We start from the raw sequence: 15,483 nt of genomic DNA, 5'->3' as shown, positions 1-15,483 counted from the left end.
GCAATCGTGTGGCTGGTTTTTTTTCCGCAGAGAAGGTGGATTAAATTCACCCCCTCCCACCACCCCGAGACTCTAAATAAAACTATTCTTAGTTTCAAGTCAGGCTCTCCCAGAGATCCTGCCTCCCCTAGGGTGCTTAGAGGGAGCATTGTGACTCTTGAGCCGCACATCAGACATCTCTTGGAGATGTCTTTTATGGCGGATACGGTGCCTAAAAGATGGAAGGAAGCAGTTGGTCTTCCATTACCTAAGAAACCTCACATCGGTCCAGACCAACTAGATAATCTGCGTCCTATTTTCCTGCTTCCTTACTTCGCAAAAGTTGCGGAGAAGGTAGTAAATTCTCAAATCACTGCGCATATCTGTAAACACAACCTCCTTCACCCCACTCAGTCCGGATTTCGGGCCCTCTATTCCACCGAATCGGCACTGTTATTCTCAATCGAGACCATCAGGAAATATGTGAATGCGGGACAGACAGCGGCCTTAATTCTTTTATATTTAAGTGCCGCGTTCGATATGGTTGCCCATCATACCCTGCTGCATTGTTTGAGGAAAGGAGGGGTGGCAGGCAGTGCTCTGAGGTGGATGGAATGCTTCTTGTCTGAGTGCAGCTTTCAGGTGGCGCAGGGATCCTATTACTCTAAAGTTATTAAATTGAAACAGGGGGTGCCTCAGGGGTCTACCCTGAGCCCTACCCTGTTTAATCTCTATGTCACACCTCTAGCTGAGATTGAAGAGGGTTTTGGAGTCACGGTTGTGTCCTATGCCGATGACACTCAACTGGTGGTTTCCCTTACACAGGTACAGGAGGCGGCAGCCTTCAATTTCGTGTCATGCCTGCAAGAACTGGCATCCTGGATGGCAATTCATTGCCTGAAACTGAATGGTAATAAGACCGAGGTGCTTGTGCTAGGGAAGGCTCCATCAGTGTGGTCATCGGCGTGGTGGCCACAGACTCTGGGACCCACCCCCACGCCCTGTGAACAGGCTAAGAACCTTGGGGTATGGCTGGATACCAAGCTCTCGTTATACCGGGTGGGTGGCAGGCGTCTGTTTTGGAGTCCTGCGGGGCCTACGGAAAACCCTGGATGTGCTGCTTACTGCAGCCAGGAAAACCATGGTGCATGCCCTGGTGACATCGCGCCTGGACTATGGTAATGTTCTGTTCAAGGCGCTGTGCATCTGCCATCGGCTCATACATAGGACGGGCCTCTCCTACTTGTTCGCTCTACTTACACCCTACTCACCGACCTGGCAACTCAGATCGAGCGCAATGGGTCAGGTGTGTGTTCCTACCATCAAGAGAGCAAGGATGGGTGGCCACTCCTTTCGTTATGTGGCAGCACAGCAGTGGAACAAACTCCCTCTGAGCCCCCGGTTGGAGGTTTCGGAGGCTGTTTTTCGTAAAAAACTGAAAACTTATCTCTTTCCCTCCGCATAGTCTCCCTTCCAGGGTAGGGCTTTCTGGCTGCCGAGGGCAGAGTGCACCGCAGCATGGGGACACACTAGTTCAGTGTAACCAGGCGCTTTATAAGTGGGATTATTATTATAAACTATGGAATATCTTGTATTATTATGCACATTTTCAAGCTTGTACTTTATTTCTACACAGTTTTGCACTGGCTTTTGTAAATGGTGCACTCTAGCAAAATGAGCATTAGCAACACTAGGCCACTCTATTAACACAACATCAATTCATCAGTATACATTATTAAGCAACGTGCATAAGAAATTCTCCTTACTACAACTCGTTTATATGTATTAGTATTACTTTATATGTGTTTTCTTTATCCCACATTAAAAGCACGCTTTTACTTTTCTCAGTTTCATGTATCACTGTGTCTAAACGTGTGCAATGTGTACTTTCAACTTTTCGTGTCTTTAATTTGTAAAATTGTTGTGTATTATTTTGAAAGTGTGCTGCATCAAGGTGATGGGAGGATTGCTTGCAATTTGTCTAATCACTGGCAATCGCTCGGGGTTGCATCCTAACCCATTGTTATTTTCCTCACCATGCCACCTCAGTTTGGACCCGGCCGTATGCAATTTGGTCTTGACCCTGCTCCTCCTTTTGTGTATTTCATGTACCACCCTGCAGTGAAGTTTGGTGGACTTTGATCGAACATTGCGATATAGACAAAACATGATTTTTGTAATCCTCCAAAGAAACTGCAATATATCCATCCTAATGCTTTAGGTCCAGATAAATGTGGTTGCTATAGCTACAAGAAGGGCAGCCACTGTAAGCCTCTTTACCCACACCAATTATAGGTTATCATCTGGTACCAATTTATGTTACTAGCACCACAACTATGTGTCAGTCCACCTCAGCAAAGGGACCTTTCGCTAATCATACTCTGGAAGTAGGACTCACCCCTGTTATTCCGCTCCTTTTGTAGACCTCATCTCCAAATATAGCGCTATGTCACCTGAAGACGAATGTCTGAGCTTACAAAGCCTCAGCACATTATAAATAATTACTTGTAAACGCTTTTGCTTCCATGTTTGTATTACCTCGCCGAAGGTGCTCAGCTTAGGTCTTCATCCCCTTAGCCCTTCTGCCTCTGTTAAAAGCTCCTTGGCACCATGATACTCCAGGGCTTGGTGCCATGTAGTGGAAAGGATACAGGGCCACACTGCTGGAGGCAGTGGTGGAAGCGAAAGGACACACAGCTGGGATTGAGAATGGGAAGTGGAGCAGAGACCTTAAACTGAAGGCAGAGCTGGCTAGAAAGTGTTAAAGCCCAGTGAGCCAAGAGCTAGGCCGTGCCAGGCAGTGACGCAGAACCTCTCATCTTGGAGATTTAACTGCAGTGATCGGCCTAACTTCCTCCCTGTGACATGTTTATTTCCAGATTAAGGTCTGCGATGATGTTGATTGTAACCGAAAGCCTGCAATGGTTGTTTGACATGGCTAGCAACCAGACGGACGATGCGCCCAGAGGCTTCCGAGCAATTACTAAGCTATGAAACATGAAAGGTTCTAGTGACTGAGCAGGTTCCTTATCTGATGGGCAATCAGTGCGCTTATGCAGGCATTCTTCCTTCGAGGGTACGAGGGCTTGCACTGCTTCTGCTTTGATCCAAAATGTAGGTTGGTGTTTTGACAGTGCAGTTTCACACAGAACTATTGCTCATACAAAACGCGGACTCTGATCAGCCTGGGTATTGTCACCGCAGCTGCCAAACTCACCTATTGCTTTGGATCTGCCCTTATACCATTGGCTTTTGTAAACCTGCCTCTTTCAGCCATTGGCTGGTGAATGTCAGTAACTGCCAGTGGGGAACATATCTCTTACCTAACACCGTTGGCTGCTTGCGAGTATCTTTGCGCCTCCATTCCGAATGCTTGAACTCAACTGCTTCAGGGGCTTCTTTACAATAGCCCTCTACAACCTTTCTGCTGGCTCCCTACCTTGTTACTCCTTCTAATGTGCTAACAGTTGCCTGGCTAGACAAAGGCAACAGTAAAAGCTATGTTTATCGCGGGATGCTAAGTAGTGGAGGGGCACTGCGGGGCTATTGCCTACTTGAGTCCTCTAGTTATACGCTTCAGTCAGTCCATTCAAAAAACTGAGGTTGCTGCCTTCAGCTAGAAGAAGTTAATGGAGTAGTCGAAAGAGCGCACTGGGGCTTGTAAGTTGGTCTTTTGAGATACTGGTCCTCTACACCGGCATCTTCTGAGCATGCATGGTCTTAAATGCTAGGGGTGAGTGAGTCCTCTCAGCCCCATATGAGCACAGCAGGCAAAGGAACCTATGGCCTCGGTTTTACTAGCAGGAGCATTTCAAAGAGTGGCAGTGGATGGGAGTGATTGACTGAATGACTACTCCGTGCAAGGGACAGAAATGTCAATGGAGTGGGACTTACACTTCAGCCCCACTTTTGCAACTACATCCATTTCATTTTAGCTGTTTCATCAGAGTTGGCGCACCTCAGGTAATGAAATCGATGACAGCGCTGGTCAGAAGTGAAGACCCTCTGATTTGGAAGCATCTGTTATTTGAGAGCAATACCACATCTTTGAGGTGAACAACCTTGAGTAATATGTATGTCTGGAGAGCAAATCAATAGTGTTGAGTGAACTGGTTATGCTTAGAAGAAAACAACGTAAATACATTTTTATTCCAAAGAATCTCTGTTACACAGGTACAAAATGAACTTTGTTTCTGAATAGTCTATTTTCGTGGGGGCTATGTCTAAGATGAATGCATGTGAGGGATGGATTACTAGTAGATAATGACTGTTTGTTGCTCCTTTGTTCCATTTTAGGGCCACGGTTCCAAGATGTCCAAAACCTCTCTGTGGAGTTTGGTGTCCAAGATGCCGCCCGAACGCTTCAACAGCATATATCATAGGTTTCCCAGAAATATTCGCCACCTCCTTGCTGACTGGCTGGAGAACCAACCGTGGTAAGTGCTGCTCATCTTACCGGTGTTATGGGAAGATGGTCATAGTGATGGAAATTGTGCAGATATCGTCCAGTTCGATCGTACTCCTGTTAGTTACCTCAGATAGGGAAAGGCTGATTCATTGTGCTGACACAAAAACCCATGGGCCGAATGTGACATCGATTCCTGTGGCATTCGCTCAGCTAAATTCAGACTGACTTGAGAATTTGGGAATAGTGATGAGGTGAGAAAGCGATACTCAGTGTTATCCGGTGACGCGGTGAGATTCAGTTAAAGAGAGGTGCAAGTAAAAGCAAAACCCCACAAAGTGTGGCATAAGCAGAAAGTGAGACTTCTTTTGAAGTGAGCAAGGCAAACACTCAAATTTTTCTTGTGTTCTGTAACCAGTCGCAAGCAGCGAAAAGAAGCGAAAAGAAGCTTATCGCCCTCTTGTAGAAGCGATGATAAATGAGATAATTTGTCTTATTTTGGAGATGATTGGTGAAGTGTGGAATTTGAAGGTGTACACATGATCCACCTCTATGATCACCAACACCATGGATGCTCCATGATCTGTTATGGTTTGTGGCGCTAAGAAATTCATTTATCCCCGCAAAGGTAATGTTTGGTCCTTGATACAAGTAAATCCTGCTCTCAGGAAGTGCAGCAGGCTCCCGTGATCCATCCTAGGCGGCCGTTTCAAGGAGGGTGGTTTTCTGTCCAGTATTTTGCCCTTCTTCTACCGGAGTTACTGATACAAGGGTCATGGCTAACTCCTGGAGAATGGGGCCAGAGTAGTAGAAGCTACAGAAATACTACAGATTATGGGATTTTAGACACAGACATAGTGGAATACGTGCTGCTTCACCTCCCCACATGATTTCTGCACTGTATTTCACCCTGAGGTATCAGCTGCTTTTAGCAAATGAAGTCTGTAGATGCAGTGAATCCAATCTGTGTACACGCTGATCTCGTACACTGATGGGAGTGACCCCTTAACACCGAATACCGTCCCAAGTTGGGGTACCAAAGCACTCGGCATTAGGTCCTTAGAGGAGATTTTGGTGGAAGTAGCATTTGATGCTGGAGGTTTCATTTTCACAAAATAACCTGCTTGCCTTTTGAAGCCCGCCTCCCACCAAACGCCTTTAGGCTGGAGAGGACTTTTAGGAAGAGAAGAGAGCACTGAACAAATGTAATGATACTACAACCATTTTAAATTTTTACCTTGTTGGTAGAATGTCAGAACAACATTGTACCACGTCCTGGCAGATCCATGATTTGTGTTTGTTTGTTATTGTGAAGATACAAAACATACAACCAAGACCATCTTAGCTTGCATCACTCGCCAGTTCTTACCTCTAGTGGTGTACTGCAATGTCCTTTATCTTTCACTGCTGAAGAGCATCTTTTTTGCATTTAGAAGTCCCAAACAAAAAAGTTGTCTCTTCTAAAGAACTGAATTCTGCAAACCTTCACTTCCTTCAGTTTTCCCAGTCTTAAGCCTCCTTATCCACTTCAGAGGAAAACTAATGATTCGGCCCATCTAATATTCCTAAAATTTACTGAGTGAAAAAGGGCCAATAAATATTGCGATTATGGTGTGATAAGCTCTAAAATCGACATATCGTGTCCCATTCGTACGTGGAACCTCTTATTCGGTATTATTTATTGCATCTGATAAACATCGATCCCCGGTGTATTGTTGTTTATCAGGTGGACTACACAACATACACATACCATGGCACTCTTGAGACCCTGGTATTGGAGTCAGAAAAGCACACAGCAGTTGGGTGGGAGGTCTTGGGACATTCCAAGCTTCCAGCCAAAAATGTGCAAGTGTGAAGTGTTTTTGGGTTGTCTCTGCAGGTGTATAGCTGTGTATGTGTGAGGGGGTCTCATTTCACCCTCCACCTAACCGTATCAGCTTTGCCAGTCCATCTTCTCGGGTTCTTGGCAGACTTCCTGCTTTATAAGGTAAGCCTGTCCTTTTTAAAGATTTAGTATAGTGTTGGTGTATATAGGTGGGGGATTTGCATGAGGTTAGTACTATTGCTGAGAGTGTTTCGGGTGATCTAATGTCAGGCTACAGGGTTGGTGATCTTTTTAATTATGGAGTATTGGTTTCACTTTATTTTCCACATTGGTTTAAGCAAGTGGCCCTTCATTTGTCAGCTTCACTGGGAATTAAAGGACTTGCGGGAGCACTGCAAGTAAGAAGTTTTTTACCCGGGCATTTTGCATTTTGAAAACAGATTAAATGTCTGGGATAAAATCCAGCCGAAAATGGAGAAATATGCTCGAATTGGTTACTCCCAATAATTTTTTATTTTTTACATTTTTTAATTTATTTATTATAATTATTATTCATTAACCTGTAACCAGAGGTAATTCACGCCCAATGGAATTACTGATGCACAATATTGGTAATTCCAATGGGCATTACAGGGCCGATTATTGGCCCCGTTGTAATGGACCCCTAAATAGGTAAGCCTCTCTGTGGTTGTTATTTCCATATGGCAGCTGTAGGAAGCTGGGACAAACTCTACCATCATGATGCAAAACTAGCTCCTAGTTAGGCAAACACTATTTCTCTAAGACACCCTCGTCTACCCCTTAGCAGCAGAGGACCAAGACAGAAGGCAACTGCAGAGAATGTGTCTTAAGGGTTAACAGTACTAGCACAAATCTTGTCGGGAACCACTCATTAGCTCTCTCAGACCAGTTTACTAAAATCAAAACTAAAAATAAGGCCAAATTGGCAAAAACTGGATCAATCACTGGAAAGTTATAGCTTGTTTAAGTGACAGTTCCATTCCACATGGCTCCTCCATAACACATGGATGGAAAACGGCCTTTACTACGCAGACTGAGCCATGCATGCCGTTTTCCCACAAGAGGAACCACGCTTGCCTTAACCACGCATATGCTTTAGCCACGCAGTGCACGGTATAGACGTGTGGAATGGCGGGCACAGGAAGTGGGGTTGGGTTTTGGGATGGGCAGGGGGGTCGTTTTTACAGTTGAGGGTCTTTTTAGGGCTCGTGAGCGTTGGGTTGTTTTAAGAGTCAGGGCGGGGGGGTCGGGGTAGTTTTCAGGGGTGGGGTCAGTGTTTAGGGCTCAGGGTCGTTTTCAGGACATGGGGGCTTAGATTTAGGGTCCATGGTGGGGAGAATGAACATTTACAGGGCTGGGGCAATTTTGGGGCTCAGGGTGAGGGGGCTGGTCAGGGACGTTTTTATGATGTGGGGTGTGTTTTAGGGCTCAGGGAGGGAGTAAGGGACAGTGGTCAGGGCTGGGGGCTGTTTTAGGACTCGGGGAGGGTGGGTCTAGATTTGGTGTAGGTTTTAGGACATGGGGGCCAAGATTTAGGGTTCAGGGTGGGGTGGGGGCAAGGGCCAGTTTTCATGGCTAGGGGCAGTTTTAGGGCTAATGGTGGGTGGGTCTGGGGTCAGGGTGGTTTTAATACGTGGGCTGGATTTTAGGACTCAGGGCGGGGGGTTGGTGTGTAATCTGTACCATGCATATCCCTTACCCAATCATGCCTTTACCACGAAATTGCATGGTAAAGTCATGGGTGGTTAAGGCATGCATGGTAAAGGAATGCGTAGTTTAGATGCATTTATTGTGGGGACCGCGTTGTAGAGGCACATGTGGTTTAGCCATGCGTGCTTCTAGCATACAACCCACATGGGCAGACACTGAAAGGTCCTGTGCAGTACTCACAAGTGGCCACTGGAGGCTTCTTCTCCCTCTGGTCCCAATGCACGACTTCCAGCTCGAGGCCATAGAGGCTGTACGAGTCAGTTGTTTTGTGCAGGAAGGCACTGTTCAAAACTTCCAAATTTCACAGAGTTCTTGTGAGGTTTTCTCTGGCTTGCGTCTCTACAGTGTGCAGTCCCTCTGGCCTTTCAGAGGCTTCCTAAACAAGATAGAACCCCTCCCTCCTCTTTTCTGCTCCTAGCGCAGTCTTTGGTGTTGTCTCCAAAGTGAATATATGCGGTTGCAACGCATGTGTTTACAACGCATGCCTTTACAACGCGGTCAGTACAATGACTGTTGTTACCACGCATACCATTACAACGCAAGTCATTACAACGACTTGCTGTAGGAGGCACTGGAGTTCCAGACAGCAGGGAAGGTGTTGGATTGCAAATCTAAAGCCCCCTACAGCAAGTCGTTGTAATGACTTGCGTTGTAATGTTATGCGTGGTAACAATGCTGTCGTTGTACTGACCACGTTGTAATGGTACCGCGTTGTACCATAATGAGTGTAAGGTGGCTTTCTCACTTACTTTCAAGTTACAAATACAAATCTCAACTGAGTCCAGTGCCAGACCCGCTTCGACTGATCAAATGGTCTGCTTTACAAGCGTCCTGGGGTGTTCTTTGATGGTCGTCGGGTTGAGCCAACCAGGGGATCAGTCTTGAAATTGGACCTTTTGTAGAATAAAGCACATAAGGTCAGGGTGGGTCACATTCTCACCCACAGTACACAGAATCGATTCACTCTCAAGTCCAATACCACGCAAACCTGCATGGGTCTGTCTGTTTCTTCAGACTTCCAGCTGTGTTCCAGTCTGACATCAGTAGCTATCAAGTTCCACAAATCCTTCACCCCCCCACTTCAGTGCATCTGTGTGTTTCCGAGGCTCTCACGTAAACAACAGGAGGCAGCAGCATGCCAGTGGTTAATTTGTAAAAAAATAAGTGCCGGGACTCTCGTCAGGAGGCAGCTTGCACTAGCCTATTTCTCCTGTTAGCCCTGCCTAAAACAGAACCAGCTACTAACCATGAATGGGGAGAGGATATGGACTAGTGGGCAGAGCTGCAGACTTCGGAGTTGGTGGACCCGGTTCGAGTCTTGGCGTTGGTTCAACATCCTATGATTCTAGGCAAATCACTTAATTTCCTGTCCCTACAAAAAATGAGTGCGTCCTTACCTGGTGCTCGTGAAAAGCGCTCCAAATGGATAAGCGCAGATGTTGTTGATTGAGTGCTGATGCTGAGCACTGGAAACCACTGGCTCAAATTAAGCACTGCAGCATGCCTGCCTCCAGTACAATACAAAGCGTCACACAACACCAACAGATATACCATCCAGCAGTCGTGGGTGAGAAACGCCCTATTGTAAGTCCCCACACCTACAATGTACCACCTCCTCCCCTTTACAGCAAGGATCTGGCAATCTCAATAGTCATATCAGGCTTTTTCAATGTTTACATTAGTAACATTAAAAAAGTGGACCGCCCCTATTTTGCTCTTGGCTTTTGAACCTGGCAAGGGACTCCAGCTGCATGAATCTGAACCTGCTTAGGGATAGTCCGCACTAAGATGCAAACCCGGTAAAAGCTAGTTTTGATTACTCCAGGATTCTACACTTGGCTGGAGAGGTATGTTGTCCTAAGTTGTCTTGGATGCGTTCCAGTATTTGTATCTCCAAGAACAAGAAGTCCAGATCTGAATTGACAGGGTTATTAATATGTAATATGCTTTAATAGTCACAGGTCCCTGACTAATACTGGATAGCCTTCTCAAGAGTCAAAATGCGATTATTAACCCCGATCATTTTATGAAAACTTTGCAATGGAAGTTCCCACTTCTCTGACAGAAGTAGCACATACATCCTCAGTTGGAAGTGTCAATTACTGAAATCTGGATTCATGTCTGAACTCAATCTGAAAATTATCTCGGCATAACCTGGTATGAATAATGGGGCACAACCTTTGCAACCGGAGTGGAAATGTTTCAGTTTAAAAGTAATTTTTCTAATGATTCAGTGCACCCACATTGGACCCGTGGTTCTGGAATCATGGAGGGAGACTGGCTCAAATGGGCGAAGGAATTAAGCGCTGCCCCTTTTATCATCATTACAGATTTGGCTTCAGAATCCTTGTCAACCGTGTATGTTCAAGTTTGTTTATGGTTCAAATGTATTTTATTAAATTCCAAAGGCTGAGAGGAACTTTTGTTTGGCAGTTTTATATAGCACAAACACGACTCAAAGGTATTGGGGTGTTTTACATGAGCACCAGTTACATTACACAATGACACATTCCTTTTAACGTCTCGGCTAGCGTGGCTGCGTACATGCGCAGCTCGCTCGGCGAGATTTAACATTTTGAAGGAGTTTCAGTAAAGGGCTTTAAGCCCCGCCCCTCTTTTCCATTGGCTGGCGTCACCGTTTATGCTAAACGGTGGTCAGCCATTGGAAAAGAGCTGTGTGTGTTACCTCCCTTTGGCTTTTTCTGCCGTCCCACTTGGACGGTCCCGCCTGCTTTCCGTTTGTCGCAAATCATTTCTTATCTTTATGGGGCCATGTGTTTAAACACATGGCCCCATAAAGACAAGAGATCCTCTTTCACTTTCGGTACTGCACCGCACCCGCTTTGGTTTGAGTGCTCGTGTTTTTATGCCATGTGAATTGAGCGCAGTGTAAATGCTCTAGCCCCAGCTCTCTCCCGGTACAGCAGCTGTGTCTGTGCTCAGGGCAATTAGAGCTGGATATCCTGTCCATGCACAACCCCCGGGGGAAGCTGCAGAACGGCACCTGCTGTGACGAGACCCGCAACCCTGCTAACCTGCGCTGCAACCCGCAACGAATGCGACATCCACTTCAAGGTGTGCTTGAAGGAGTACCAGGCTCGGGTGACAGGCTCGGCCGCAGAACCCTGTAGCTTCGGCGGCAGCGCCACCACCGTCCTCGTCGGCAACACATTCAGTCTATGCTCCGGGCGCGCCTCAGCCACCAGCCATCTGGTCCTGCCCTTCACCTTCGCCTGGCCGGTGAGTCCCGGAGTACCTCCTCACGGATGGATTTTAACACAAGGATTGTTGTACATTTTTTATTTTTTGCCACATTAGAAATTGTGGGTGAGCATGGCCTGGTCTTGTACAGAGGCCATCTTCCCACCCTGCGTTTCCCAACCCTGGGCTTCCCTCCTTGGGCGAGGCTGACCATTGATCGCGGCAGCACGTCCAGCTCCCTGCCCCTGGGATAAGCACACGTAAGGCACCGCCGGGAGCCAGCTAGGTCTGGCAGTCTCAGCGCCGTAGTAAGTGCACTGCCTAGTGTGGCCGGGGGAACTAGCGGGCCGGCTGCACATAGCAGAAGACCAAACCCCGACACAAGGCCTCAGCCACCCAGCAGCGAACTCCTGCTTTAGTAAGGCGCACGGGTCCTTGGTAGCCTACTGGGGACCTGCTACTAACTTGCGGCCTGCCCCCCTTCTGGGAGACACTGACACACAGGGGGCTTCATTCACCAACACATGTGTACTGGAGTCTGCCAGTGCCCCCCTCCCTCCCCCTCGCTTATGTAGACCTGAGTCCGTGCACTTGGCCTCGTTAACCTTAGGAGACACATGCTGAATACCTCCCAGCCACACATACCCCATGCGACAAAACCTTAATCACTTGTTATTCAGGTTGACAGGTATGTGGACTCACTATAGTACCGGTTTGTTCCTGTGAAGTGCCGCTAATCTCCTATTAAATGTATTGGAGCAGTGTAGAGAAGTGCAAGTACTCTCCCTTTTAAAGTTAAGAAGTGCAGGTACTTCGTACTGAACAGTGCCAGCTTATTTAAAGCACTGGCATGGAAAGAGGTTTCTATCCTTATCTTTTAAAAAATTGGTCGTAAGTGAAAGCTACAATATTTTGACCTGACATTGTTTCTTTTAGGCACGCTTAGAAAAATGATGACTGAAGTGGAAATTATGCCAGAAAGGTCTCTGGGCGGAAAGTCTTTGGGCCTCGTCAGCAGTTGTGATTTGTTTGTGTTGATAGCTGGATCCCAGTAGTTTAATTGTTGAAGTTTGCGTCTGCAGGCTTGCCTGCCTGCCTCTTCTTGATTTTCACTGTCGCGATGCCAGGTTTAATTAAAACAAGCATTTACAATGCAATGGTCTCGGCATTGGTAAAGTTAGAGATATTGGCATTGCTCATGACATTATTTTTGTTTATGTTTTTGTTTTTAAAACATTTAAAGAAACGGCATTGTCATGAGCAATGCCAATAGCTCTAACTTTAACAATGCCGAGACCGTTGCATTGTAAATGCTTGTTAAATACAGCTCAGAGATAGATTGGTAAAAAGAAAGTAGTGCAAATGTGCGATTGTGCATTTTTGTGTTGGAGAGGGTGGTGCCGTAAGGCTAACAATCTGTAAAGAGAAATTAAAAAAATATCAAAGGATAAGGATGAACACGAGATAACATACTAGAAACGGAAGTGGGGCGAATAGGTCGTGAAAACATGCATTAGACGGTTTAGGTTAAACCCGGGAATAAAGGCGATGATAATCGAGGCGTGCATCGGAAACGTGGTGAGGGGGCTCAAATAATACGTGTCTGAAAACAGATGGAAAATATGTGTCTTATTGAAAAGATGGAGGTATTGGTCTTATCCCTTAGAAATTTAAATTAAAAAAAAGAGGCGCCGGGTATGGATGTTCTACGTATAATAGAGGGGTAGGGGAGAGGTATGGGCTGGATAGCGAGGTGGGGTGCGATGCCCAACAATTAAGACAAGTCAGCCACAGCGGTTAGTAGGTGGGAAAGAGGCACTAGGCCCGGAGAAGTGCCTTTTTGGACGTCTGTGCTGCTCTACTGGGTGCCAGAGAATGGAACTGTCCTAGGATTGGGTGAAAAATTTACCTCTCAGACTCACCTCCACTATCTTCTTACACTGTGTGCCTTTGCCGGCACCGGGCCCGCCGAGGACGAACACCACCAAAGGCTTCATGACAGAGCTTAGGATACAGCGAAGACTGGGAGGAATGCGGGACAGCGAGCCGAGGATACTGTACAACATGCAGAGGCTGGTGAAAGGCGGCGCAGGACACACCCAAGGGAGGGGCGGTACACCCGGCCTCAGTGGAACCAGGAAACCAGAACAGAAACCGGCTGGCAGGAGGGCTACTAACATAGAAGAAAGACTACCACTGATATCCTGATTCTAGTCTGACAACAGGTCGGAACTATGCAAAGTTAAAATAGGAAGTCTGATGCGAATATGTTATATTTCCGCTACTTGTTACTATGTGTCAACTCATATTTGTCAATACACAGTACATGCAAGTTAAATTCAAAATAAAAATCAATCACTTGAAGATGGCCGCCGCCTTTCAAATGTTCATTAAAGAACCTTTTACGGCCTCCTTCGAGTCAGCCATGTTGGGAAGTGGTGATTTTTAAGCCACTCCCATAGAGCAACGTGTTTTAAGGGAATTCTGGCATGTCGTCATTGTAAAGAGAGCAATAATTTTACTTTAGAAATCGAACGAGGGTTTCCTAATCAATATCATAAATTCATGTGAGACTTCCAGCTGTTTTTAAAGTGAGCACGTGGTATAAAAAGCTCTTACACTGGAGCTAGAGCTCGATTTTACATCTTTAGTCAAATGATAATTGGAAAGGGAATCGTTCGCCAATGGAATTCGCTTTGATAAATATAAAACAAATCAAATATATTGCTTTCATCTTTGACACAGCCATAGCTCTTGCTCAGGCATCAGCCTGAGCCACGTGGAACAAGTCTAACACAGGGCCCAACAGTAAACAAGCCGAGGGCACCGGAAGACACCACCGCCTTTCTCCGAGGCAGAGCAGAAATGCCTCGGAGAAACGCAGTGGCGTTTTCGGATTCGGGGGCGTGTTTTGCTTTTATCTCCTCTTGCCATTGGCTGGAGGAGATAATTAGATTTGTTGAAAAAAACACGCCCCCCGATCCGAAAAGGACGGGGCCAAATCGGAATGACGGACCTCTTCTCCAATGGCTGGCCAGCATTCAAGAGGCTAGCCAATGGAGAACAGGGGAGAAGAGGGGCGGGTTCAAGCCCCTCTTCTCCAAGTCATTAAATCTTGGATCGAGACTGCGCAAGCGCAGCCTTCGAGCCGAGACGTAATGACGCATCTGCACACGAGGGAGAGCAGGGGGTAGAGGTTCTGGCACTCGGGTGTGTTATCAGCAGCATAACCCTATAAGAGTTCATTGTGCTTCTGCTGAGACTCGAGCAGCTGTGCACATGCCATCGAGCTGCGGTCAGGCACATCTCTCGTGCAAACCCAGGGCCATGAAGGCGGTTCTGTTTTTAACTTCATACTGTCTAGAGGTCAATTGTGAAGGTCTGGGTGGGGAAATTGACATTTTATACCTTCTGTCTTAAACAGTCAAGGCTACTGGAACTATGCGGCAGGAGAAACACAAATTATGCAGCAAGGTCGACTAAATTATGCGGCAAGAAAAGGCAAATTATGTTGCATAATGCACCACATTTTGTGATCTTATTTTATTTTGTCATTTTACACATGCTAACAGTGTTTGCTGCCAGTTTAACAATCGAATACAACAATAAAGCAACATAAATGTGACCAGCCATTTATTTGCAACGGATCTTCCACTACTCAGCAACAAAGGTGGCTGCATTTTTTGCAATTTATGATCCGTTTGACCTAGGAACCATTTTTTAAAAAAGTCTGCAGATGATGGATTATGTGGCTAATGAAATTAATCCATAGTTGTGCATAACGCGGCCGCAAATTCGCATACTTCCAGTGGCCCTGCCTACATTATGCGTACATTTTGGACTTCCGTGGAGGATTCCTGGGAAGCTTCCAGTGTTGCAGTTTACCAGAAATACTTGTATCCGTGCTTTTTCTCACACCTGCAAATATACATAGGCACATTTCTGATACTTAGGATGTGATGGAAAAGAGCACTTACAAATGTGTTTATACTTTTTTTTCTTCCCTGTCACCACTACCACTGACAATTTTGGAGGTGTTCTCACCATATTCCTACTCTGTGTATAGACTTTCTCCTGCCCTTGCCAGAAGTAAACCTGCACCTGTGTCTAACGTTGGAATGTGACTACCAGCTGTTTACAAATATCAGCCACAAACCCACTATTCTGAAGTCCTCACCGACATTGGCGGGTACCACTGCCTTGAGAATGCCAACGACTCATTCCTATGAGCAGACGTACATGGAAAGATCCCCATAGAGGTGGAATTTTAAGTGTAAAGAAATACAGATTAGTGAAATCATGTTTTGTGATTTGCAGGTATGAATGTGCACTTGTTAACCAG

The 15,483-nt window shown here is 46.2% G+C and overlaps 1 protein-coding gene across 11 annotated transcripts in view; it reads left to right on the top strand.

Moving 5' to 3' along the window:
* STAT6 (signal transducer and activator of transcription 6) overlaps window positions 1-15,483 on the top strand; it is a 760,203-nt gene that overhangs the window by 410,768 nt on the left and 333,952 nt on the right. For all 11 annotated transcript variants that reach the window (XM_085600982.1, XM_085600983.1, XM_085600976.1 and 8 more), the window contains one exon: window positions 4,276-4,415. In XM_085600982.1, the coding sequence (XP_085457108.1) occupies window positions 4,291-4,415 (125 nt within the window). In that variant the 5' untranslated portion in view covers window positions 4,276-4,290. The remainder of the gene's footprint in view (window positions 1-4,275; window positions 4,416-15,483) is intronic.

The sequence above is a fragment of the Triturus cristatus genome, chromosome 4_2 (assembly GCF_964204655.1).
Source record: "Triturus cristatus chromosome 4_2, aTriCri1.1, whole genome shotgun sequence".
NCBI classification, from domain to species: Eukaryota; Metazoa; Chordata; class Amphibia; order Caudata; family Salamandridae; genus Triturus; species Triturus cristatus.
This window is presented reverse-complemented; position numbering and strand designations above follow the sequence as displayed.